At 38.5% G+C, this 27,965-nt stretch overlaps 1 protein-coding gene and 1 long non-coding RNA gene across 2 annotated transcripts; both read right to left on the bottom strand.

The window, feature by feature from the left end:
- Nucleotides 1–414: 414 nt before the first annotated feature.
- Nucleotides 415–8,109, bottom strand: LOC115928282. Its single transcript, XR_004065994.1, has 2 exons — nucleotides 7,839–8,109; nucleotides 415–661 (listed from the first exon to the last, which is right to left on the bottom strand). It is a non-coding gene; the product is annotated as an uncharacterized LOC115928282 (long non-coding RNA).
- Nucleotides 8,110–17,433: 9,324 nt separating this feature from the next.
- LOC105438565 (probable RNA-directed DNA polymerase from transposon X-element) lies at nucleotides 17,434–20,275 on the bottom strand. The gene is made up of 3 exons (XM_030995102.1): nucleotides 18,790–20,275; nucleotides 18,117–18,757; nucleotides 17,434–17,610 (listed from the first exon to the last, which is right to left on the bottom strand). The coding sequence occupies exons 1-3, from the start codon at nucleotides 20,273–20,275 to the stop codon at nucleotides 17,434–17,436; spliced, it is 2,304 nt and encodes a 767-aa protein (XP_030850962.1).
- Between the last annotated feature and the right edge of the window lie 7,690 nt (nucleotides 20,276–27,965).

The raw sequence follows: 27,965 nt of genomic DNA, 5'->3' as shown, positions 1-27,965 counted from the left end.
CCTGGTAAACATGGACCTCTTATAATGAAATGGATCTCTGGAATCACCTATTGAAACATCTCCATGTAACGTAGAAAAAACTTTAAACACTTTCTCTCGACAAGGACCAATATAACCACTTGCTCTCAAACATGTAGACTATCCAAGGACTTCCTTGTACATATGTATTGTATAAGTTTGTGTAAAAATCCCCCGAAATATGCATGTAGTCTATGTACGAGACAATCACGAGACGATTCTATAATATCAAATAATTATGAATAAATTTAAATCTGTCAAATACTATTTGTCAGAAAATGTGTAGACTCTGAGACTGAGCAGGAAAAAAAGATGTAAAGAAATAGGAAGCTGCCATTTCTTCAGAACAATATTTTTTTGTTTTAATCAATATTTTTTTAAAGCAAACACTTTTTCCCCCTTCTTCATTTGTCTCTCATAACAGTTTCACTCTTTGATCTCTCTCACTACCATTTTCTTTTCTTTTCTTCTTTCTCTTTCTTTTCTCAATTCTGCTGGTATCATAAATGACCATCATAAACTTTTATATCTCAATCTATTCACATCAGTTAGCTTTGAAGTGGAAAGTAAACTTTTATGAGTTCATGTACATGTACTGTAGCATACTTACAGTGTGACTTCCACTGGATCTCTGGCTCATTATCTGGATAAAAAGAAGAGAGATAAGAGAGAAAAGAATATATTATTGTCAAACATATTGGTATGAATGTTGTACAAAAAATTATAGCTACATGATAATTAATAATGCATGAATAAATGAATGTCAAATAAACATGAAAGAAATTATTGTACATGCATATGTGCCACAAAATGCTGTATAGAATTAGCAAACAAAGGTGACTGCTTAATTTGGAACAAGACCTCCATCAAGCATCAGGGTAACTGGGCTCATGAGCATCACATACAATGAGAATAGTGCATGACTGCTCACCCCTCTCTCAAATGAGATCCTTTTTAACTTTTATTTTTTACAATATGGATCTCATGTGTAGGCCTTTTTTTGCTTTACCTTTATTATATGTGAGTTATTGTTGAGCTTTATTATACCATACAAGTACATGCACATGTATTCTTTTGTTTCATATGAATGGATATGAGCCATGCCACTCATATGAGGAAGATAAATCTCTAACAGCCTGTAACTGAGACTACCATTATTGATTAATGTCAACCAGTTTTCTGCTTGCCAAGTTCAGGCATATAAACTGCATAATTTGTTTGAAATTGCTTGCCGGAGTGCTTGAACCTTATATAGCTAACAAGACTGTGCATGCATGCAATTTATCCACATCATGTTCATAATCTAAATATCTATTCACAAGAATGCAGCATACCAGTACATTTACATATATTTCAAATTCAAGTAAACACTGTATTGATTGGAAATTATGCTCCAATAACAGAATTTCTCATGTGGAAGAACTATTGCCTTTGCTTTACCAGACAAGAGACTCTTTTCAAAGACACATCCACACCATCACATCAGTACTCCATGTATCCTCTCTACACAAGCATTCATACACTGTATCTACCTGTAGCATATGAACTTATCTTTAAAGTGTTCCAAGATATACAATATGAACAGATCCAACAATCATCCAAGATAACTTTGCAACATATACCGCATCTTATTAAAACCTCTCTTTAACAATACCTGTGCCTCCTGTATTTTTTCATTTCTATTATACCACAATCACACCAACAAATGGACTCTATTGCTGAATGATTCTTGGCCATTTGGGGAAATGTAACTTTTTGTTCGGTCTTTTGTTAGTCTGTCATGGTTATCGGTGGTGTGACCGAGGCATTAGGCCAAATAAAAAACAAAACATATTTAGCGTCCTGTTTTTTCGAAAAATAGGAAGGAGGAGGCCCTTTTTTTTTTTTTCTTCTTTCAAAATGGCCGCTCAAAATGGCCATTCGGTACATTTTCCCTAACACTAACAGTCAGGCTACTTTTCAAGATATTTTTTTAAATCAGAAATAAATCCATTTTAGCAGTGTTTTTCATGTTTTTTTTTTTTAATAAATAAAAAAATAAGAGGCGGCCCCAAAAAGGAAGTGGGCAGGGACGCTAAACATGCATATTTGTTTACATGGCCTTATGTACAGTTTGTAGGTGACAGAAGACAGACCCTAATGCCTCCGTATTGCACAGCTACACCATATCATATGCAAGTATGAACAGATATTCATGTTGGCATCTGATCAGAGACTGCTCCAACCATGCATGCCTTCTTGTCATTCTTCCATTAAACCTCTGAGAATGATGGAAGACAGACTCAAACACCTTCACAAGCAGAATCTACTTCAGTCAAACCCTACTCATATGTTTGGACCAGCTACTTGTTACAGTACATGGCTTTCTGTTTTCATCAGCTCGAGGTTGCTAAATATTCTGCTATTTGAACTATCCTGATCGCAAATTATCCAGTTAATTTGCGTCATCATCAGCCAGAAGTTGCATTTAGCGGGATATTTGGTCGAGAAAATCATCCCAAGATATCTTGGGCTAGTTTGCAAAATATCCGGCTATTTGCTCGGTGCGTCTTTACCAGCCCGAAGACTCGGACTATGCATGAACGCTGAGCAAAATATCTTGAGCTCAAAATCAAGCTGATGAAGACGCGATTTGTAACTTCAGGATTATTTCCCAAATCAGAAATAGCAGGCTATTTGGCAATCTCGATCTGATGGAGACAGGCCTTCTGTTTGTAGTGCTTGACTGAGGAATGATGACCCTGATAAGTTCACATGCCGCTACTGATCGGGAGAGGGGCAGAGGGAGGGGAAGGGTATGCAGTAAACTATCACAATTGTTGACAACACTAGAATGCAGTTTAACATGAAAGTCAAGGAAATGATCTTTAATTTGATTTCATATGACCGTCAGTGAATGAATGCCAGTTGATGCCATTAATTAGTTTACAAAGACAAAGAAAGGTCGTTTCAAATCCTTTGGCAAGTAACAGCAGATATTTCTCCAATAATTGACCTTGACTGGTGATTAGCAACATGTGGGTAAAACAGCTAAAAGGATCTACAATGTATGGCTTCGGGTCCTATCCAAGGGACTTGGTTTTAAACCTGTGAAACTCCAAGTCACATCACTAAACTGCTTTATCTCCAAGCTATCATACAGTTGTACATACATGTAAACCTCCGTTTTGTAATCTTTGACAAACATTCTCCAGGTGAAGATCGACGCTCTCTTCTCCCTCTTTCCTATCCTAACCTGACCTCCTTGAAATGTCATTCCCGCTTGCTTTGTGATTGCTGCTCCATTCTTATTTCCAGCTCGCTTGTCTCTCTGACATTTCACTCTTGTCTAATCAAGCCCTAACCATCACCTCTATACATGCTGGGACATTTCGGGGCCTTCAGGTGATGAGCATACATTGTACTATAAATTCAATCATGTACCAGTACATGTATGTACTGTTCATCTGTATGTATAGTACCATCCACAAGACGGCGTAATATCACCTGAAACAATATTTCCATCAAGATTAAAACAGGAAGTAGGCAACATGAAATGTATTTTATTCTTTGCTCTGAAAGGGAAGTAGTTTTCAAAATAATCATAGCTCTAGAGAGTCAATTGTATGAACACATAAAGAGATAAAGAAGAGATTTAAAAAAAAGTGAGCTATTCGAGAAAAGATCCTTGTTATTTTGATTATTTGGATGAACAGTGTATACATGTACATGTAGAACAAGGAGTTGACCAATTTCAGGAACTACAGTTACACGTATTAACATTCTTTTTTAAAATAATAAGTGAGTAAGTCATGAGTACTCTCCAAACCTACATGCATTCACCTCTTTCCCAAAAGAAAAAGAACCATTAAATACAGATAAAGACTATGGATCCCATGCAAAAATGACTATCGGTACATGTATTGTACATGAATGTTCAGTTCTGAAGTTTTTTGTTTTTGTTGGTCCTTGTAATATAAAACTTCTTTAAGTTCTTTGTAATTGTTTGCAATTATATTATTTAATGTCCATGCTCTGATACTTGTATCCATACAGGCAGGCATCTCTATTATACTCTTCTTCTTTTTTCAAGAAAAAAATCTCTCACAAGTATCCAAATTTTCAAAAGAACTTCTTCCAATAATAATTTGATCAATGAACTGATAAACATGCTCACAACATGTAACAGCCCCTGAAGTAATCTCTAGTGTATAGTTCTGAGAACCAGTACAGAAAGTGTTACTGACTTTAGTGACTTACCATTGTTTCTAAAAGGATGGAGGAAGGAAGGCACTCAACAAGAACAAAGCTTTTCAAAAATATATAATCACCTACATTTGTAGCCATTTTAAGACAAATGTTTTGATAACATATTTTCTTTGGATGCCCACTATATGGGAAATACCCAATTACACACAAATGAAATTATATTGTAAAATTACTCAGGATACTATAGACAATCCTTCACAGTATTGTTACATTTATGAATAGGCCTTTGGGAACAACAAAATAATATAGGTTTTTTGCATGACAGATTTTTTTTGCCAAAATAGCTTTTCATTGTTTACAATGATGCATGACTCAACCCTATGATAAATAATATTGATGTACACTTTCAATTTCAAGAGTATTTACACTGGCTTGTTTATATATACAGTAGATACAATTGGTGGTTTAACTTTAAATACCACACAAACCTCATTAATATCAACAAATATGTTTAATGCCAAAGCTGTACGACCACCAGGGGTGATAGTGAGCACTAAAAAAAAAATAGGTTTTTTGTTTTCCCCTCAACCACGCCCCCCTTGAGTAAAAAAAAAAAAAAGACGATTCGCGGGGAAAAAATGGCATCTAACAACATTCACCCTTTCGAGTAAGAAAATTGAGACAAACTTGGGAAAATTATGGGGAAAATAGGGAAGAATAGAGATAATAAGAGGGAAATCGGGAAAATCAGGATAAAATAGGGAAGGAAAAAAATTGGTAAAAAAAAAATTTAAAAAAAAAAAAAAAAAATGATTTTTTTTTTTTTTTTTTTTTTTTTTTTTTTTTTTTTTTTTTTTTAAATCGGGAAGAAAAAAAAAAATCGGGAAAAAATCGGGAAACCGATTTAAATCGGGTTTTTATCAGGCCTGGACCACTCATGTGAATTGACCCAGTTCAGCTCCCCGCTAAGCACAGATATTGGTGATGCAATGCACAAGGTACACATACATGTACATGAAGGAGGCAAGCTGCCAGAATAAAAGTCCACTTTATATTTCTGAATCCAATTTGGTTTGGTAGTTCACAATTATATGCTTCCATACAAATTGTAATTACTATTCTTCAATAAACATTGTAATTTTGTTATTGTTATAATTTCTGGCTACTTGCACAATGTACTCATTTTGGCTTCTTTTCTCCACTTTGAACAAAACAAAATACATCACACATGCGCACAGTGTACACAAAAGCAGAAGAGTGAGTACGTTGGAATTATCTGAAGTGAACAAATCTGACAAACTATTTATTATCACAAAACAGGAAGTCACCATTGCCAGATTCAATACTCAAAATTGGGGAGGATCATGAGAATTAGGTTAATCACATTTTTAGGCTATTTAATCTAATTGCACTCACAGAAAATAGAATGCCACTGCATATACCACAAGAGTAATTTCAGAGGTTTAGCCTAGATGTCGCCTTCAAACTCAAGTACAATAAGAAAATAACTATTCAGCTGTCATTCAAAATATGCACACCATTGTTTCCTAATCGACTATTGAAAAGATAAAATGTATTGCTGTCCAGTATGTACTCTTTGCAAACAAATTGAAAACCCTGTAGGCTTGCAAGTAACTATTGCAAACGAAATGTAAGTTGATAATGTAATGTTTCCTGACTAATATATTTTTGCTAATCAAGCAAAATGAAAGTTGACCGTGGAATTTACATTATGGGTACATGTTCTTGAAGTATGAGGCTGCTGAACAGAATAACAATATATTGATTACTGTAATAATCCAAATTCATATCATTGTTAGAATTACTGAACAAACTGGATGGATCAAACTGGACACAGGTAATACATGTACATGACCACAATGTTGGTTATCATATGACTCCTTCATATAAACATTTAAGAAATAATTCACTAGCTTTGAAAACTAGAAATAAGTTTTTCATACATTCTTGTGAATTAGTAAATTCCCCCAAAAATTCTGGTGTGGGTGAATGGACACATATATTCACCAGTGAAAAAAATACACGGGGGCTCGGGGCGAATTAGCCCCCGAAATGCTCAAAAGAGCCCCCGAAAATCAGAAAAGAGCCCCTATAAATTTGCATAGATTTCAATGCAAAACAAATTTTAGAGTGTTAATTTCATGCAGGCAAGCTTGAAAAGTAGCCCCAAAAAAATAAATATTAATTTTTTCCCTGATATTCACACTGTCCCACATACTGATGAATGTGTATGTGTAGTTCCTTGGGCTTTAGTCAGTTCTATTAGGCAGTACAATCTATATCTAATCGTAAATTTATATGTACTTTTGTGGAAACATGCCCCTTTGTCCCTGAAATATAAGGGTTCCAATACATGATCCAGAATGTGTTGAGACCTGAAACGCAACAATGCATCCCCCTACTTCTCTGCCCTGTATCTCGTTCTTCATTTTCTCTTTCGTTCTTCCATCTCTTTCCTCTCAATTCTATTCCTCTTCCCCCCTTTCCCCCTTTCATGGGAGGGAGATAAATCATGAATGGACAACCACCCCCTGCCCTCCTGTATTCCCCCACAGACTCAGTGGGAATGTGAAAATTAAGATGGATTCAGATGATAAAGATGTTATGTTATCATATGGAATCTTTGCACGTACATGTATAGCACAGTATCCATTGTCCAATTTTGATTGCTATCCTTTTTCTAAAATTACAGACTCTCATGATTATTTTCATAGTTTTGGGGTATATCCTTTAAATCCACACATTTTAAAGACTTATCTTTTGTAGAGTCTACATTATGTAACTTTTTCATGATTTTTCAAAGAGCGGGGTGAATTGTTACATTTGGCGTGAAGTTTAGAACTGGGTGCTGTAAAAATGTGATTTCATTAAATAAAATGCAAAGGAAAGACTGATTTCAATGCAGAAATTGTGATTTTTATATGTATCAGGCATAGCAGAGACGCTTTAAAATGGGCCTTCTCTCTGCACGCTATCACTTTTAGTCGTACGGTGCGAAAGTACACTAAAGCGCAAAACATTTTGTCACATTCTACACTTCATCTTCAAGGATTATTCATCGTCATTTGTCTTCTCAGAACCATGTGTAATACAGTAAATAACATCGCACACGACATGACAAATCCCATATACTGCCATGGACAAACTATAATTTAAAGCTGTTCTGCGAGCATGGCAAGTCGACTACCCAAGAGCAAGAGGCAAGACATTCACGCCACTCACATTCAGATTTGTTAGTGGTCGACAGTCAGACGGACAAGGTTTTATTAACTCTGCATACATAACCTGTACCTTGTATACAGTCTAACAGATAGGGCTACTTATGTTACCCTATAGGTTCCTTTCTACAGCCGAACCAAAGACAAAGGTTTGCCTGGGCTGAGCTACCATATCCATACACATACCGTAAAGTAATTTGGCGACAATAGTCAAATCACTGACTAATCGCCAATAACTCAAAACACAACAACAACAACATGATAGATAGGCCTAGGCCTACAGCGAATACAAAACGAACAGTCCGTCCATCAACCCGGCCCCATCCCCATGCATGCATGCCGTTCATCACACAGTGAGCGAGTTTCCCCCAATGATTTACACATCTTCCTTACCGTCATACTTTGATGAAGATGTTGAACTTGGAAAAACTGTCGTATAACCGCCGCCTATTGTACCTTGCCTGGCCATTGTCCCGCAATTCCAAGCAAAATTTTAAATCAGAAATGATATAGCATTACTGGATCCTTTCTCATCTAAAAATAGTCTGCTGTAGTTACTGCTTTGTCAAGAGTCCATTTCCTTATTTTCATCGTAATCCATACAACTTTACATTCGCGCTGTCTCTCTCTGTGCCTGATTACTTCCGGGTATAGACTAGTAAATGCAGTATTCACAATGTGTACAAAATGTCCGATTCCATTGACTTTCTACGCACGTGCACTGATTTGATTGATTGCTCTAAACAAAATTAATGGTCTTTACCACTCAATAATTATTGTCCTCGTTGAATTATTGGCAAAACAGAAAAATGAATGAATAATATTAAAACATTACTGCATCACTAACTTGGGGTTGGTACCTTGAAATTGTAGATATCCCGGGAGATATGGCATATCATGTTACTTCACTAGTTGAGGGGGGGGGGGGGTCCCGGGGGGTCGAGCCCGGGGAGGGGGGGGGTACTTTTTGTTCTATCATCGACTGCCAGTGTATAAACAATGCATTTAATTGCACAATGTCTCCTGGAAGAAAAAGAAAATGTTTATCCACATACCGTACTCACTTAGAGCAAATCAACTCTTGAATTTAGCATATAGGCTCTTGCAATTCTGAGCTGGGAACAAATATCCAAAGAGATATCAATACTAAACAAAATGGCTTTAGGTCGATCGATCGAGGAGAGGAGGGACAAAACCCAGAAGTCAACATGCACTGGATTCCAGGGATTTAGTGTGCCCTCCGATTAAAGAAGAAGAAGAAGAACTAAAGTTAAACTAAAGTTAAAACAAAATAGAAAAAAGAAAAAGAAGGAGTATAGAAGAAGACAAAAGAAGAAGAACAACAACAAGAAGAAGAAAAAGAAGAAAAAGAAGAAGAAAAAGAAAATGTTTATCCACATACCGTACTCACTTAGAGCAAATCAACTCTTGAATTTAGCATATAGGCTCTTGCAATTCTGAGCTGGGAACAAATATCCAAAGAGATATCAATACTAAACAAAATGGCTTTAGGTCGATCGATCGAGGAGAGGAGGGACAAAACCCAGAAGTCAACATGCACTGGATTCCAGGGATTTAGTGTGCCCTCCGATTAAAGAAGAAGAAGAAGAACTAAAGTTAAACTAAAGTTAAAACAAAATAGAAAAAAGAAAAAGAAGGAGTATAGAAGAAGACAAAAGAAGAAGAACAACAACAAGAAGAAGAAAAAGAAGAAAAAGAAGAAGAAAAAGAAAAACAAGAAGAAGAAGAAGAAGAAGAAGAAGAAAAAGAAGAAAAAGAAAAAGAAGAAGAAGAAAAAGAAGAAGAAGAAGAAGAATTGACAAGAAGATGAAGAAGAAAACGGAAGAAGAAGGTAAAGAAGTGCCCCAATCCCAATTTGTCAGCCGAAATTTCCACGTCAATGTCAAAGAATTGTCCGACAACCAATAGAAAGTAAGTCATCAAATCTTGGTTTATTAGGCCTATGGATTGTTTTGTTTGGATTTGTTATTTCATTGATTTACCAAGCCAAATAGGTACAATACAAATCACACAATTATATTTACATGTCTATTTGTATTGAATTAGCCAAAAAGAGGAAATATTTGTTTGGTAAAAAATAGTCATAGCCTATGTGCTGGTCAAACAAAACCCCTTAAATGTGCAATGTTTAAAGTGAATAATGTTTTGGTTAAAAAAAAGGAACAATATGTCATCCTGCATTAAATTTTTGACCTCAAATTTGGTCTAAATTAGTAGGGGTGTCGAACCTACAATGCAGCCAGCCCCCCCCCCCCCCCAAAAAAAAAAAACTCCTCGACACTGATACTGAAGACAAAGTATGTTCGAGAGATCTTCCCTTCATTTCATTCTCACTAGTAAGACTATAGCTTCGAATACGCATAATTGAAGAAATGTTTCCCATGCTTTTGGTTAAATAAATTATACGTTCTAAAGAATGTTCAATTAAGTAGTAAACTAAACGATTTAAATTTAATCGAAGTAGCTACAGGAGATTTTGTTGATATATCTAGTTTCAAGACGAAACATTATTATTTATCCCTTCGGAAAGAAAAACTTCAAAAACCAAATGTTACACGTTCCTGGGAATATTACTTGAAATTACCAGTTTCTTTTAATTGGCAGAAAGTATTCAATTTTAAATTTCAACAAATAGGAAATATAGGAAAAGCAAGTTAATTTTTGAAATATGGCGTAATATGTTTCCATCAAAACATAATTTATGCAAATGGCGTATAATGGAAAATGACCAGTGTGATACATGTAAAGAAACATAAACTACTTTTTATGTCTTGTTAAAATGTAACAAGGTTAGAGTTTTTTGGAAGATGATTGAAAACTTATATTATAATTACTTTCATGAACAAATAAATATTAATGGAAAAGCATTAGTTATAGGTTATTTTATTGAAAAAAGGTAAACTTTGTGATAAACTTCATGTTAATTTTATGACAATACATAATATACATACTGTATATCAAACTTCGGTGTGATGGTAAAGGATACAATAGTAAAAGTCTGTTCTTTAATTTCAAATTAAAACTACGATATTACCAATAAACAAAGTTTTTTTATTGACGAAACACAAGGACATTTTTTTTCAAGAAATGTTAAGGTTTTAACTATTTATTTAATTACTTTTTTTTTTTATTATGTTGAAATGTAAATTGATGTAAATATATATGAAATATGAAATATGTAAATTAAAATAAAACGGTAAAGAGGAAAGAAAAAATAATAATGCAGGGGCGGCGGTGCGTCTTCCAAAATAGGAGGGGGGCACCAACAAAAAAGGGCACTTTCTGGAGAAAAAAAAGAAGCACTTACATAAACAAAACATATATACCCCTACATCATCACGATTGTGATTATACTACAGACCAGGGATGGCATCAATATGTGTTTCTTTTTTTACGTGATACAAGGTAAGCAACATACTTTGCAATTGGGCGTGATGGTCTTAATATTCATGTTCGAGCGAGCGAAGCGAGCAAGCAAACTATTTAAAGATTTGTGAGGTCCCAGCGCGCCGAGAAATTACATCTTATAAAGAAAACAAAAAACAAATTCTGATAAGTATTAAACACAATCTAATGAAAACAAGACTGATTTTTTATAGATAAGTATCATAAATAGAACATCTATAAATGCGATTTATAGGGAAAATAATAGAAAAGGGGGCTCTAATTGCCTCGAATTAGGGGTGCATGCTATAGAGAAAGGAAAAGTAGGCCTAGGCACTTATGACAAGGGAAAAGGACAGTTATTAGAAAAGAAAAGGTGCTCGTGTCAAAGTAAAAAGGGCAATTATCAGACGTGAAATGGCACTTCTTGCACCTGAAAAGGACACTCAACAGAGATGAAAAAGGGCACCTGTGAGAAGAGAATGGAAATGGGGAATCTGTTAAAGGAAAACAGCACCCATCAGATTTTAATAAAGGCATTTATCATAATAAAAGTGGCATTTTTAAAAGGGATAGGGGCTCATATAACAAAGGAAAAGGGTCCGACGTGTCAAAATAAAAGGAGCACCTATCAGAAAAGTGGCATAAAGAAAGGGAAGTGAGCTTCTTTTTAAGAAGGAAAAAGTGCACTTATTAAATAGGAAAAGGGTCCCGAGTCAAAGGGCAATATCAGAGGTGAAAGGGGAATTTTTGGAACCTGAAAAGAGGTACACATCAGAGATGAAAAGAGAGGAAAATGACAGTTATTAGAAAATAAAATGGGCACTTGTCCTATGTAGGAAGAGGCACTTTGGGGGAACATGAACAAGTGGGGTCCCCCCCCCCCCCCCGGGAGTGCCGCTTCTGGCATAACAAATGTCGAAAGAGCTCTAAAAAAATACGGGAAAATCATGTCATTTCAGCAACATTTGTAAATAAATGGTATCGAATTAGAAATAAACCACGTTTGAATTTTATTTGTCCCCCCCCCCCCCCCCAAATCAGTAAGCCGGCAGCCGGTGTGACCGCGTAGAATGTAACCCGCACCGATCGTCCGACTATTAGAGATCGATCGAGAGCGGACGATCGGTGCGGATTTTATCCGCGCAGAATGTCCGTGTCGGTCATTCCATGCGCGCCTCAAATGTCTGACGGACAATCTGTGCTGAAGAGGTCTCGCACCAATAGTCCGCCTGCCGCACCGAATGTCCGTACTCTAGTCCACACGTATACATAGTCAAAACAAACAGGGATATACTCTCATATCCCTGATACAAGTATAATTATACTTAATGAATGAAACGACTAGATAACCCATATTCAGCTTAACCAGCTAGCTAGGGATGAAACTACAGGCAGTGGCGGATCTAGTAGGGGGATTGGGGGGGGGGGGGGGGGGGGTTGGTGCAAATTGTTAACATTTCGAGGGCCAAACAAAAAAGGTGCTCACTACCCCCCAAGATCGCGGAGAAAGGCCTTTGCCTCTGCCTTTTCCCCTCCCTTTATCTCTTCTTTTCCTTTTTCTTTCCCTTTTCGTCATTCTCTCTTATTTTGTAATGGGGGGGGGGGGGGTGACAGCTGGTAGCCAAGACCCTTTCGGCCCTTAATGATCTGCTTCTTCCCCCCTTTTTTCCCCTTCTTCTTTCTTTCCCTTTCTCTCCTCTTTCTCTTTCCCTTTTTTTCCTTCTCTCTCTCTCTCTTTTTTTGCGGGGGGGGGGGGGGGGGAGGCCCTCCCGGCCCCATGGATCCGCGTCTGCCTTTAGGGGGTAGCTGCGCCTGTCGTCAGCTAGCTGAAAGTGTTAACAACTAAATGCACAGTGTTAAGAACTAAAAGTGAACCAGGTAATCGCAGTGAGGCAAAGTGGGCTCTTGGATAAGCAACCGCCGAGTAAGTGGAAGGTATCGGGATCGATCCCCAGCTAGTGTATTTTGTTTTAAAGCCCAAAAGACAGATATTAAAATTTAATCATTTTTCCAATTTTGGTGTGATAAAATAATTATTGTTGATTGTTGATGTATGGGAAAGGGTTCCAATGCACAATATGTCAATGGATTCCTCAAAAAAACTTGAAAAAATGCCTATGGTGAGGGGGAGCAGCTGAGTGTAGGAAAAAAAACTGTTAGGGAGCCCCTTTGGGAGGACTTTTTTTTTGGGGGGGGGGGAAGGTCTTTTTTTTTTCTTCTTTTTTCTTTTTTCTTGGAGGTCGTCAGCTAGCTGGCGGTGGCCGGTAGCGTTAGCCATGTCCAATTTTTAAACTACATTCAAGAGTTCTTTATTGCCAGGTTAAACAAGTTTTTTACATTTTCAGTACTACTTTCTTCCTTTTATTCACTCTGTACACTCCCATGCTATCCTTTTCCAGTCTGTAAACAACTTTGCAACATGAAATCAATGATGGGCAATGTTTTACTTCTCATATGAAAGCACCCAAACTTCGCGAGGTGAAACAAAGGGTCTTTCAATTCAAGTCTATTCAAGCCCAACTGGCCTGCATACCCGAGCAGAATCATTTTGTGCTCGACAAAGACACACAGCCTTGGGTAAAGAGGTCCATTATTATTATTTTTTTTTTAGTTATATTTTTTCATTGACAGTATACTATTAAATATCAGGAATATTGGATGCTCTGTTTCAAATACAGTCCCGATTGCCGAGCAATGAATTATCTCATGCTTCTTGTCCAAAAACCATATCTAACTGGTTTTTAAAGGTACTATGTCCCATTTGCAGGCCAAAAAAAAAATGAAAACGTTAAATTCCAACTGCATTTGAAAGATAATACTAATTTAAAACTTCCCTAAAAAAGGTGGGGCTTGAAAATGTCTTCAAGTGGGAAAATAACGACTATTAGTTGTCAAATCGACTTTAGGGCTATAGAGCTCAAAAGTAATAGTCTTGATTTTCAGACAATTGTACCGAATGGTCATCGTTTTATGCTGCGAAAAGATTCAATCATTTTAATCTTGGCCATCACAAGAAGTGGGTTATTGATGTAGACAAATGCTCATGTACCCTTTACAGCTCTTTCATGTATGTTACTACCAAAGAAGAAAAAGCCAGTCAGTCACTCAATAGTATCTGACAGTGAAGTCTAGCAAGTAAACGGGTTTCCTTGCATAATTTGAATATGAGGACTGCTAACGTTTAAATTTCACAGATAGGACATACATGACATATTCATAATTCCTGCAAAGTTCTACAGCATTTGAGGTTGGCTGCAAAAGGGACATAGTACCTTTAAAACGACGGTATCATTTTAATTTCCATTTCCAGCATTATCTTGAACTGAAGTTGTTTTCCTTTCTTATATTTCGATACCATTACGTCATCAAAATAATGCGGTATTTGTTGCAATGTCAGGAATGCTATTTCTACCTCAGTCTTTGGAAATCCTCGCAATGATGAAAGTATTCACTCGATGAAGGGAGTGTCCGTTCTTTTCTTCAATTCATTAATTGATGCCATGTTAGAAAGAGCTGAGTAGTTTGTTACGTAAATATTCAAATATAGCCGATGCGAGCTATTTAAAAAACTGAATCGAATAGCCTGCATCTTTAATATGAATAACAATGAGCAGTGCCTAAATACAGCTGCACTGCATTTCTAAGTTAGCTTAAACGGAATGTTACTTTCAATGGCATGTTAGTTTGAATGCACCTGTTTCTAAACATAACAATCATTAAATCAGCATCAGAAAGTGTTAACAACTAAAAGCGAACCAGGTAATCGCAGTGAGGCAAAGTGGTCTTATGGATAAGCAACCGCCTAGTGTGTGGAAGGTATTGGGTTCGATTCCCAGCTAGTGTATTTTGTTTTAAAGCCCGAAAGCCAGATATTAAAAGTTAATCATTTTTCCAATTTTGGTGTGATAAAATAATTATTGTTGGTGTTGTTGATTGTTGATGTATGGGAAAGGGTTCCAATGCACAATATGTCAATGGATTCCTCAAAAAAACTTGAAAAAGGGCCTATGGTGAGGGGGGAGCAGCTGAGTGTAGGAAAACTTATATTTCGATACCATTACGTCATCAAAATAATGCGGTATTTGTTGCAATGTCAGAAATGCTATTTCTACCTCAGTCTTTGGAAATCCTCGCAATGATGAAAGTATTCACTCGATGAAGGGAGTGTCCGTTCTTTTCTTCAATTCATTAATTGATGCCATGTTAGAAAGAGCTGAGTAGTTTGTTACGCAAATATTCAAATATAGCCGATGCGAGCTATTTAAAAAACTGAATCGAATAGCCTGCATCTTTAATATGAATAACAATGAGCAGTGCCTAAATACAGCTGCACTGCATTTCTAAGTTAGCTTAAACGGAATGTTACTTTCAATGGCATGTTAGTTTGAATGCACCTGTTTCTAAACATAACAATCATTAAATCAGCATCAGAAAGTGTTAACAACTAAAAGCGAACCAGGTAATCGCAGTGAGGCAAAGTGGTCTTATGGATAAGCAACCGCCTAGTATGTGGAAGGTATTGGGTTCGATTCCCAGCTAGTGTATTTTGTTTTGAAGCCCGAAAGCCAGATATTAAAAGTTAATCATTTTTCCAATTTTGGTGTAATAAAATAATTATTGTTGGTGTTGTTGATTGTTGATGTATGGGAAAGGGTTCCAATGCACAGTATGTCAATGGATTCCTCAAAAAAACTTGAAAAAGGGCCTATGGTGAGGGGGGGAGCAGCTGAGTGTAGGAAAACTTATATTTCGATACCATTACGTCATCTTTCATACGCCTTCCCGGCATGCACCTCGATCGAGCATTGTATACGTTTCTGTAGATCAATGTAATGCGCATAGATAGCAATGTACCATACTTGGAACACAAGCCACCTCCAATCTCATATAGTGTAGTTGACGCAAATTAGGCTCCGTCTCATTTCATCTCTCTCGGAGCTTCTGATACCGATCATGTCGAATTATGATGTTTGGTTATTTTGGCACATCTGCTCCTACTTCTATAATATCAACTTTTCGTTATATACTAGGCTTATGTTTAGGAATGTCACTAGACGTGAAAAAACTAAATGAGAGAGAGAGAGAGAGAGGGGAGGGGGCGAGTTAGAGCAAGAGAGAATTATCACAATCTTTATTCCTAGATCGTGTAAGGGATTTCCTGACTACTTGCATATTTTGTAATGTTACTAATTTTTACATAAAGTTTTCATAATCTTTACTCTTTACCAATATATCAGATATAATGTATTATAAAGTACCGAAATGTCACGTCATACTGGCCAAGTACGTTATTAAGGTTGCTGGTTCCAAACAATCTTGTTCTAAACAATGGTGTGATGATCACACAAGCCCCATACCTTGTATGTTTCATTTTGAAGAACTTCAGTTAGTGTTCTCGCTCATTAATTATTAACTCCATACTATCTCCTAGCATGATTTCATTTAAAATTGCCTAGCACCCCCTCCATTGAGCCTTAGATATATTAGCTCCATCTATCTCCTAGCATGATTTCATTTAAACTTGCACTAACTATATCCAGCCTAGCACCCTCTCCATCTAGCCTAGCACCCCCTCCATTGAGCCTTAGAAATATTAACTCCATTTCCTAGCTAGTTTGCCATTAATGCTAGTTTTCAAAACTAATTTATGTATAATACACCTACGTGTTACTTTCAAGTTGCCTTTGATACCAGGTAAGGAAGTAATATTCGATAATGTCAAAGTCTTCTGCAATATTTTATCGTAAGTATTGAGATAAGACTGAGTATATGCAGTGCGTCCCATAAAAAAAGAAACTGAGAATTATCAATGTTTTATCATAACTTAATCACAATTATAAACAAAGAAAATGCAATAATTTTTCAATACTTCATTGCATTTCACCCCGGTCCCCAACAGGAAAAATTCCTCTGTAGGGCTCTGCATTATGGTTCATGGAATGCCCACATAGAGGATTCTTTTATGTTGGGGGTCGGGGCAAAATGCAATGAATTATTGATAATTAAATGCCTAAAACCCCTTAGCTTACTGGGAATCTGCCCTTGACCAGTGGCGGATCCAGGGGGAGCCCGGGGAAAAAAAATCATAGAATTAATGATAGATATGATTTTATTGATATATTATAGAGGTAGAAAATCTATAATAATAATAATAATAATGAACATTTGTATAGCGCCTTTCTACAAGTAGATACAAAACGCTTAATTAACATATACAATGAACAATTAACAAAATAGAAGATGCTTAACAACAGACATGTATGTAACAATATAGGAATGAACAAAATAAAGGGTAAGACAGGTAATAGAAGAGCAAGAACAAGTGCTGGTAAGCGGGCATTAGTTAAACAAGTGTGTTTTGAGGTGTTTTTTGAAAGTCATTAGAGAATCAGCAGTTTGTACAAAATTGGGGAGATTGTTCCATGATTTTGGAGCAGTGGCTATGAATGCCCGCTTACCAGCATTGGTTCGACACCTTGGGGTATCTAAAACTGTACGAGTGTTGGATCTTAGGTTGTAACTGGAGTGCCTAACATGAACGAGATCAGTAAGATATGAGGGAGAGAGATAGTGTAACGACTTAAAGACAAGGGTGGAGGTCTTGAAGAGCACTCGCTGTTGAATAGGAAGCCAATGCAGAGAGTTCAACAAGGGCGTGGTGTGTGTGCTCTTTGGTTGTTTGAAGATGAGGCGTGCAGACTGGTTCTGGAGAAGCTGAAGACGGTGAATGTTCTTTGCTGTTGTGCCACTCAACAAACTGTTACAGTAATCAAGACGAGATAAAACTAAGGCACGGACTGCAGCATGAGTGGTACTTTCGTCAAGATATTTTCTAATCCTGCATAAGTTCCGGATATGATATTTGACAGTCCTGACTACATTTGAGACGTGAACATCTGGCAGCATGAGGTTGTCAAAGACGACGCCAAGAATACGCAGCTTCTTTGACGGTTTAATCACAGTCCCATCATGAAGAGTTAGAGTGAAGTTCTGGAGCAATCGTTGATGGACTTTCGAAGCAAAGACTACTAACTCAGTTTTGTCTTGATTAAGTTTCAATTTGTTGGATGTCATCCACCTGTAGACATCTCTCATTGCATCCCGTAGTCTGCATGCAGCATGATCAACAGAGTCCTGGCTAGAAGGGTCGCATTGTATATACACCTGTATATCGTCGGCGTATACATGATAGCCTATGCCATGACTGTAAAGGATATCAGATACAGGTTTCGAGTAGAGCGTAAAGAGCAGCGGGCCCATCACCGATCCTTGCGGGACACCGAACTCCAACCTGGTGTCTAGTGATTTCACTCCTCTGATTCGCACATGTGATAGTCGGTTGCTCAGGTATGATCTAAACCAGTGCACTGCTGTGCCAGAGACACCATATTCATCCCGAAGCCTTGTCAGCAAGATCGTGTGGTCAAGAGTGTCAAATGCAGATGACATATCTAGCGACAGTAGAATGACGCATTTCCGATCATCCAGAGCACATAGGATATCATTCTGAAGACTCACCAATGCAGTCTCAGTACTGTGATTTTTCCTATATGCAGACTGTTTAGGATCACCAAGGCTGTTGTCTTCCAAGTAGTTGGCTAACTGTGATGAGACGACTCTTTCCATAAGCTTGGCTACAAACCTTATGTTCGAAATGGGCCTGTAGTTTTTCATTCTTTCTTTGTCAAGTCCTGGCTTCTTCAAGACTGGTGTCACAGATGCAACACCTAGAGATGATGGAAAATCGCCTGATGCCAACGATGCGTTGATGATATGCGTCAGCTTTGGCAGCAAAACAGGAAGGTGACGCTTCAGGAGCCACGTTGGAAGAGGATCCAAAGGACATGTCTTGTTGGGTGAGCGTTTGATCAGCCTCGAACCTCCTCTGATGTGACCAACTGGAACTCCACGAATGAAGGGGCTGAGATTGCCATACCATTTGGATTGTCCAATTCGTCAACGTTTAAGTCATCTATACATCTCCGCAAGTCTCTGATCTTCTCACTGAAGAATGTGCAGAATGTAGAGGCAAGCTCAACTGATGAATCAGCATCTGGGAGAAATCGTTTACTCTTATTCAGAAGATGCTTCAGTTCTCTATACATGTCCTTTGGAGTACTTTCAGAAAACAGGTCATTGTAGTAGAACCGTTTAGCCCTTGACAGAGCTTCAGCTGCAGCAGCTTTAGCTTCACAGTAGGCCGATCGATCGCTATCGGGATTGACTTTAAGGGATTTACGCCATTTCCGCTCCTGTCTTCTGCGTTCACGTCTTGCAGCATCAACTTCTTCGTTGTACCACTTTGGCCTGTGACGAACTTGCGTGGTGCGGAGACATACAGGCGCATGGATATCCAGGACACGCTCCATGTCTCTGTCAAGATTGAGCACGCAACTGTTTACATCCTCCGCCAAGGGTTGATTGTCAAGGAAACTGGCAAGATCATCGGCAAACAACGTGTGATCAATGTTGCTGAATTTGCGATATTCCTGTGGCCGTTCATCTGTAGATGGTCTTTCACCACGGATCATGCAGCTCACGGCTACATGGTCGGACATGAGGCTCGGATCTGTACGTATGGAACAGAGAAGATTCTCATCTTCCCTCGCAATCACTACATCCAATGTATGGCCGTGTCGATGAGTTGGCTTTGATATGTACTGCTTGAGTCCTGCGGATTTCAGCGTATCTACAACGCGTGCGACATCAGGTCTCTCGGGACAGTCATAATGGACATTCAAATCACCTAAAAGCAGTAGCTTCCCAGGAGTCTGATTCATGTCATCGATGAAGCTGTCAAATTCTTCGAGGAACGTAGATGTTTTCAGACCATTCGTGCTGGATGGTGGTGGACGGTACACAGCAACATAGTTCACCGAACGAGCTTTGTCTGTAATAATGCAGTGCTCAAATGTTGTAAAATGAGGATCAATAGTCACTTGATGTAGTTTCAGATCAGACCTGACCAGAGCACCAACACCTCCGCCACGACCGCCAGTGCGTGGAACATTGGTGAAAGTATAACCAGGTGGTGTTACCTCAGCAATTACAGCGTCATCATTTTCAGTCAGCCATGTCTCTGTGACAAACATTACATCAACTTCGTTGGTGATGACATAGTCTTGAAGAAGAAGAGATTTATGTCTCAGTGAGCGAGCATTCCAGTGACATACATGCTGTAATGTTTCATTTCCGACATTTGCATCAATAACAACATTGGAAGAGTCAATTCCCGTTGACCTCACTAGTTGTTTCCTTCTTGCTCTGTTACCAGCTCGGCAACCTCGATACCTCAGAATGCCATTTTCCTTCAGTAGGGATAGTACATCTGCTGATGGTGTGACCTTAGCACATCTTGAATGTCTCAATGCAATCAGGCTGGACCTTGAATACCGGAGACCATGAATGGGCTTTGTCTCCATTGTTGAAGGGCTTTGATGCACGGTCCAGTGTCTAGACATTTCACGGTTCAGACATAAGACTCTAAAATGGTCAAAGTCTTTGTCAATGTTGCTATTCAAAATGCAGTCCTTTGAACCTCCGCATAATAGGTGCTCTGTACTGTAGCTTAACACTGCTAGCAGTACAAGTGAAAGTGCAGCAAAATCAGTCGAAAACATATCCTAAAATCTCGCTTTAATCATTCATGAAAAACCACTCAAACACTGTCCAGTAGGATGACAAGGTCCCAAAATGAATGTTGATATAAAAATTGAAGGCAATAGTAGTCAGGAAACACATATAGTAACACAAAATCAGGAGAGCATCCTGAGAGTGGCAGCAGTAGTAAACAGCGCCTTCAACTCATATTTTTTTTGCTTTACAAATATATGTCATTTATTAATTATAATTGTGATTAATTCTCGGTTTCGTTTTTTCTGGGACGCACTGTATAGTAGGCCTACTTGTGATATGGGCACATGGTCATTTTCCACGACAACATGAATATATTAAGATTTAATCGTAGCAACACCCGTACAAATTAGTGCTCACCACCACCTCTCCCCCCTCCCCTCCCCCCCCCCCCCCCCCCCCTCCCCCCCCCCCCCACCCCCTGCTTATTCGCCGGCTAATTCGCGGATAAACTTTTTCTAACGAAAAAAAAAATAAGTGCTCATTACACCCCTCGCAATGACTCACTCTCACCTCTGGCTCAAAAGTGGCAACCATATAAGAACCCCTCCTCCTTAAAAGCTTGTACGGGCTTGAGCTATATATTTAACTGCAGGCACGTAGCTAGTTTCTTATTTCGGGGGCGGTGGTGAGTAAGCGAAGCGTGCGAAGTGTGCGAATCACTTAAAGATAAAGACCAGTTATGGTCATGCGATTGCATTATAAAAGAAGCGTTGTGGAATCGATCAGAAAAGGTTGATCATCAAGCATATAGGCTAAGTATTGGTGTGTCCTCCAAGGTTCAGGAATCATCAAATGATAAGAAATATTGGCCCAGTCTTGGTAATGTTATAAGCACTGTACACAGAAAGATGTTAATGGGACTACGCACACGTTCGTTATATCTATCAGGTCCAAATAGATAAAATAATGTACCAAATATATCAATTAGTAGGCGGTTTCTCGGCAAAATTTGTATGATCACGTATTAGTCAAAACATATTCTTTCACATGATTGGTAATAAGAGCTTCCATTTCATTTTTCGAGAGGGGGGCGTTTCCAAAGCCTCGTTTCGGGGGTGTCTGGAAGACCTGTGGTCATGCAAGCTTACAGTATTTCTACATGACTGAGACCCCCGGGACATGAATATGGAAATTTGGAGGAAGTAAATATCATCAAACTTTAAGCATTTCAGTTTAACAAATGGTGTGGTAGCATGGTCACGATAACCAACTCGGGTACAAAATAGCGTACTGATTTCTTTTGCAGCAAAAGAATATTATAAGTCACACACTTGGATGTTGCCCACAAAATATTACAATAGGATATATGTGGTAAGATTAGACTATTATATAGCATAACTAATATTCTATCAGAAACAAAACATTTTATTATATACAGTATGCCAATATTTCTGGAGATTGATGTAACGGTGTGTTTTACATGGTCGCTCCAGTCTTTTCAATGGTAAGGACACCAAGGAACTTTGTACATGTCTTTCTCGCTGTAGAAAAAAAACATTTATTCTATTATTTAGAGCAAGCTTATCATTAGATTTTCTACCTCTATAATATATCAATAGAATCATATCTATCATTAATTCTATGATTTTTTTTCCCCGGGCTCCCCCTGGATCCGCCACTGGTCAAGGGCAGATTCCCAGTAAGCTAAGGGGTTTCAGGCATTTAATTATCAATAATTCATTGCATTTTGCCCCGACCCCAAACATAAAAGAATCCTCTATGCATTCTTATTTCCACGGCGTCAAATTTCACTCTAAATGGCGTCAGCTGGGAGTCAACTCTATTCCTAGTTAAAGTGACACGGATTCCGAATCAATTTGACTCGGATTGTGTGGCATCAGCTGAGAATTGACTCAATTCAGAGTCAAGATGACTCCTTTTCCGTGTCACTTTAATAGAGTTGACTCCCAGCTGACGCCATTTAGAGTGAAATTTGACGCTGTGGAAATAAGAGTGTGTGGGCATTCCATGAACCATAATGCAGAGCCCTACAGAGGAATTTTTCCTGTTGGGGACCGGGGTGAAATGCAATGAAGTATTGAAAAATTATTGCGTTTTCTTTGTTTATAATTGTGATTAAGTTATGATAAAACATTGATAATTCTCAGTTTCTTTTTTTATGGGACGCACTGCATATACTCAGTCTTATCTCAATACTTACGATAAAATATTGCAGAAGACTTTGACATTATCGAATATTACTTCCTTACCTGGTATCAAAGGCAATTTGAAAGTAACACGTAGGTGTATTATATATAAATTAGTTTTGAAAACTAAGCATTAATGGCAAACTAGCTAGGAAATGGAGTTAATATTTCTAAGGCTCAATGGAGGGGGTGCTAGGCTAGATGGAGAGGGTGCTAGGCTGGATATAGTTAGTGCAAGTTTAAATGAAATCATGCTAGGAGATAGATGGAGCTAATATATCTAAGGCTCAATGGAGGGGGTGCTAGGCAATTTTAAATGAAATCATGCTAGGAGATATTATGGAGTTAATAATTAATGAGCGAGAACACTAACTGAAGTTCTTCAAATGAAACATAATAGGTATGGGGCTTGTGTGATCATCATTACCATTGTTTAGAACAAGATTGTTTGGAACCAGCAACCTTGATAACTTGGCCAGTATGACGTGACATTTCGGTACTTTATAATACATCATATCTGATATATTGGTAAAGAGTAAAGATTGTGAAAACTTTATGTAAAAATGAGTAACATAAAAAAATATGCAAGGAGTCAGGAAATCCCTTACACGATCTAGGAATACAGATTGTGATAATTCTCTCGCGCTCTAACTCGCCCCTCCCCCTCCCCTCTCTCTCTCTCTCTCTCTCTCTCTAGTTTTTCACGTCTAGTGACATTCCCAAACATAAGCCTGCTATATAACCAAAAATTGATATTATAGAAGTAGGAGCAGATGTGCCAAAATAACCAAACATCATAATTCGACATGATCGGTATCAGAAGCTCCGAGAGAGATGAAATGAGACGGAGCCTAATTTGCGTCAACTACACTATATGAGATTGGAGGTGGCTTGTGTTCCAAGTATGGTACATTGCTATCTATGCGCATTACATTGATCTACAGAAACGTATACAATGCTCGATCGAGGTGCATGCCGGGAAGGCGTATGAAAGATGACGTAATGGTATCGAAATATAAGTTTTCCTACACTCAGCTGCTCCCCCCTCACCATAGGCCCTTTTTCAAGTTTTTTTTGAGGAATCCATTGACATACTGTGCATTGGAACCCTTTCCCATACATCAACAATCAACAACACCAACAATAATTATTTTATCACACCAAAATTGGAAAAATGATTAACTTTTAATATCTGGCTTTCGGGCTTCAAAACAAAATACACTAGCTGGGAATCGAACCCAATACCTTCCACATACTAGGCGGTTGCTTATCCATAAGACCACTTTGCCTCACTGCGATTACCTGGTTCGCTTTTAGTTGTTAACACTTTCTGATGCTGATTTAATGATTGTTATGTTTAGAAACAGGTGCATTCAAACTAACATGCCATTGAAAGTAACATTCCGTTTAAGCTAACTTAGAAATGCAGTGCAGCTGTATTTAGGCACTGCTCACTGTTATTCATATTAAAGATGCAGGCTATTCGATTCAGTTTTTTAAATAGCTCGCATCGGCTATATTTGAATATTTACGTAACAAACTACTCAGCTCTTTCTAACATGGCATCAATTAATGAATTGAAGAAAAGAACGGACACTCCCTTCATCGAGTGAATACTTTCATCATTGCGAGGATTTCCAAAGACTGAGGTAGAAATAGCATTCCTGACATTGCAACAAATACCGCATTATTTTGATGACGTAATGGTATCGAAATATAAGAAAGGAAAACAAGTTCAGTTCAAGACAGTTCAAAATAATGCTGGGAAATGGAAATTAAAATGATACCGTTTTAAAAACGAGTTAGATATGGTTTTCGGACAAGAAGCATGAGATAATTCATTGCTCGGCAATCGGGACTGTATTTGAAACAGAGCATCCAATATTCCTGATATTTAATAGTATACTGTCAATGAAAAAATATAACTAAAAAAAATAATAATAATGGACCTCTTTACCCAAGGCTGTGTGTCTTTGTCGAGCACAAAATGATTCTGCTCGGGTATGCAGGCCAGTTGTTAGCCCATATTGGGCTTGAATCGACTTGAATTGAAAGACCCTTTGTTTCACCTCGCGAAGTTTGGGCGTTTTTTTATGAGGAGTAAAACATTGCCCATCATTGAATTCATGTTGTAAAGTTGTTTACAGACTGGAAAAGGATAGCATGGGAGTGTACAAATTGAATAAATGGATGTAAGTAGTACTGAAAATGTAAAAACTTGTTTAACCTGGCAATAAGGGACTCTTGAATGTAGTTTAAAAATTGGACATGGCTTTGGGGCTAACGCTACCGGCCGCCGGCGACGCTGACGACCGCCGGCTAGCTGACGACCGCCGGCTAGCTGACGACCCCTCCCCCAAAAAAAAGACCCCCCCCAAAAAAAAAGACCCCCCCCCAAAAAAAAAGACCCCCCCCAAAAAAAAAGACCCCCCGAAAAAAAAGACCCCCCCAAAAAAAAGACCCCCCCCAAAGGAGCTCCATTACAGTTTTTTCCTACATTCAGCTGCTTCCCCTCACCATAGGCCCTTTTTTAAGGTTTTTTTTTCGGAATCCATTGACATATTGTGATTTGGAACCCTTTCCCATACATCAACAACACCAACAATAATTATTTTATCACACCAAACTTTGAGAGAGATGAAAATGGGTTCTAACATCATTTTTTCTTTTTCAAAGATTTATTTTAAAAAAAAAAGCACTAGCTGGGAGTCGAACCCGATACCTTCCAGTTGCCAGGCGTTTGCCTATCCACTAGACTAATGTGTCACACTGGTAATCTCCATGTATTTTTTCATATTGGTACTTATTGTTGTAGATGTAGCAAAAGACGTATTATAACTTATTCAGAGAGTCGCTTGTTAAAGAAAGAGTATCAAATGTTATTTTCTCCTTTATTGAGGAGGTGGGGGGGGGGTGTCCCCTTTAAAAAAAGGAGATGGACACGTCAATATCATGGGGTAAAGAAAAAAGAGAAAAAAAAATAACATGAGGTAGAAAGAAGAAGCTGGGAGTCGAACCCGAGTACATACATACATTGCGTTGTGAAGCGATCAGTCTTTTCCACAAGACCACTTTGCCTCACTGCTACTAACTGGTTCGCTTCTTGGTCTTATAGCACTTTCTGCGCGTTAACGACTTTAATATGTTGATTTACTGATTTAACGATTTCGGGATGCATAATTATTCATATTTTTGCAGTCCGATGTTGTCAAGATTGCCCGTAAATGTTTTCTTACAGTTACTGATATTTCTGATATAATAGTGAGGTTTTATGTTATTTTCATTTATTTTGCAAACTGCTGACTTAAACTTAAAGTGATATGACAATAGGCCACTGCCCTGACATAGCATAATGAACAGAACACGGATCTATTCCATTTAGGATATGCTACGAATTCTATAACAGGGCACCAATGAATAGGGAAGCTTGGCTATTCGATTCCGTGTTCAATAGCTTGCACCTGCAATGTTTGAATAGTTACGTAACACATTATTCAGCTCTTTCTGACATGGCATCAATTAAAGAATTGAAAAAAAAAACCCGACCCTCCCTTCATTGACGGAATATTTTTGTCAATTGCGAGGATTACATGAGAGGTAATAATAGCATTCCTGACGTAATGGTATCGAAATATAAGATAGGAAAACAAGTTCAGTTCAAGACAGTTCAAAATAATGCTGGGAAATGGAAATTAAAATGATACCGTTTTAAAAACGAGTTAGATATGGTTTTCGGACAAGAAGCATGAGATAATTCATTGCTCGGCAATCGGGACTGTATTTGAAACAGAGCAACAGCGGCCACCGGCTACGCTGACGACCGCCGGCTAGCTGACGACCGCCGGCTAGCTGACGACCCCCCCCAAAAAGACCCCCCCCCAAAAAAAAAGACCCCCCCCAAAAAAAAGACCCCCCAAAAAAGACCCCCCCCAAAAAAAAGACCCCCCCCAAAAAAAAAAAGACCCCCCCCAAAAAAAAAGACCCCCCCCCCAAAGGAGCTCCATTACAGTTTTTTCCTACATTCAGCTGCTTCCCCTCACCATAGGCCCTTTTTTAAGGTTTTTTTTTAGGAATCCATTGACATATTGTGATTTGGAACCCTTTCCCATACATCAACAATCAACAACACCAACAATAATTATTTTATCGCAACAAAATTGGAAAAATGATTAACTTCCAATGTCTGGCTTTTGGGCTTTAAAACAAAATACACTACCTGGGGATCGAACCCGATACCTTCCACTTACTAGGCGGTTGCTTATCCACGGGACCACTTTGCCTCACTGCGATTACCTGGTTCACTTTTAGTTGTTAACACTGTGCTTTTAGTTGTTAACACTTTCAGCTAGCTGACGACAGGCGCAGCTATACCCCCTAAAGGCAGACGCGGATCCAGGGGGCCGGGAGGGCCTTGCCACCCCCCCCCCCCCCCCGCAAAAAAAGAGAGAGAGAAGGAAAAGAAGGGAAAGGGAAAGAGGAGAGAAAGGGAAAGAAAGAAGAGGAAGAGGAAGAAGAAGGTGAAAAAAAAGGGGGGGGGGGGGAAGAAGCAGATCAAGGGCCGAAAGGGTCTTGGATCCAAGCTGTCACCCCCCCCCCCCCCCTCCCCCCATTACAAAATAAGAGAGAATGATGAAAAGGGAAAGAAAAAGGAAAAGAAGAGATAAAGGGAGGGAAAAAAGGAAGAAGAAAAGAAAAGAAGCGGGATATCAGTTGCAATTTTGCCGCCAACAAGTTGTAGTTCAGAGGGGCCAAAAGGCCCTAGACCCCACGCCAATTAACGCTACGCTCTGTCTTATCGTAAATACCACTCCCCCAACCTACTTAGAGAAACGTTCAGCGAGGCCTGCATGAAAAGTGGGTGGTGCGGTTTTTTTTCTACCCCCCCCCCCCAAACGTTTTTGCTCATTTCGCCACTGCCGGTGTCACCATTACGTACCAATATTTGGCTAGCATAACTTCAAATTGGGCCCCCCTAACAAATTCTAGCCCCCCAAAGAGGCTCCTCAACAGTTTTTTTTTCTACACTGCCCCCCTCCCCCACCATAGGCCCATTTGTTCTTTTTGAGGAATCCATTGACATATTGTGCTTTGGAACCCTTTCCAATACATCAACAACACAAACAATAATTATTTTATCACACCAAAATTGGAAAAAATGATTAACTTTTAATATCTGGCTTTTTGGCTTTAATATAAAATACACTAAAAGAAAAATTGTAACTGATCTCCCCTACCTTTCTTCTTCCTCTCCCCCCCCCCCATTCCCTTTCCTTACTTCTCTCACCCTCTTTCATTTAAGTTTGGTGAGGGAGGCAGGGGCCTTTCGCCC

This window comes from Strongylocentrotus purpuratus, unplaced genomic scaffold (assembly GCF_000002235.5).
Source record: "Strongylocentrotus purpuratus isolate Spur 01 unplaced genomic scaffold, Spur_5.0 spur5_scaffold_21, whole genome shotgun sequence".
Taxonomy (NCBI): domain Eukaryota; kingdom Metazoa; phylum Echinodermata; class Echinoidea; order Camarodonta; family Strongylocentrotidae; genus Strongylocentrotus; species Strongylocentrotus purpuratus.
This window is presented reverse-complemented; position numbering and strand designations above follow the sequence as displayed.

Excerpts from the sequence above, each read along its gene's own strand:
- LOC105438565 (XM_030995102.1), bottom strand. The coding sequence starts at position 20,275 with ATGGAGACAAAGCCCATTCATGGTCTCCGGTATTCAAGGTCCAGCCTG. Across the intron at positions 18,758-18,789 it reads CGAATTGGACAATCCAAATG|TTCCAGTTGGTCACATCAGA; the intron begins GTATGGCAATCT and ends TCATTCGTGGAG. Across the intron at positions 17,611-18,116 it reads TCGGTGTCCCGCAAGGATCG|TTTGTTGAGTGGCACAACAG; the intron begins GTGATGGGCCCG and ends TTACTGTAACAG.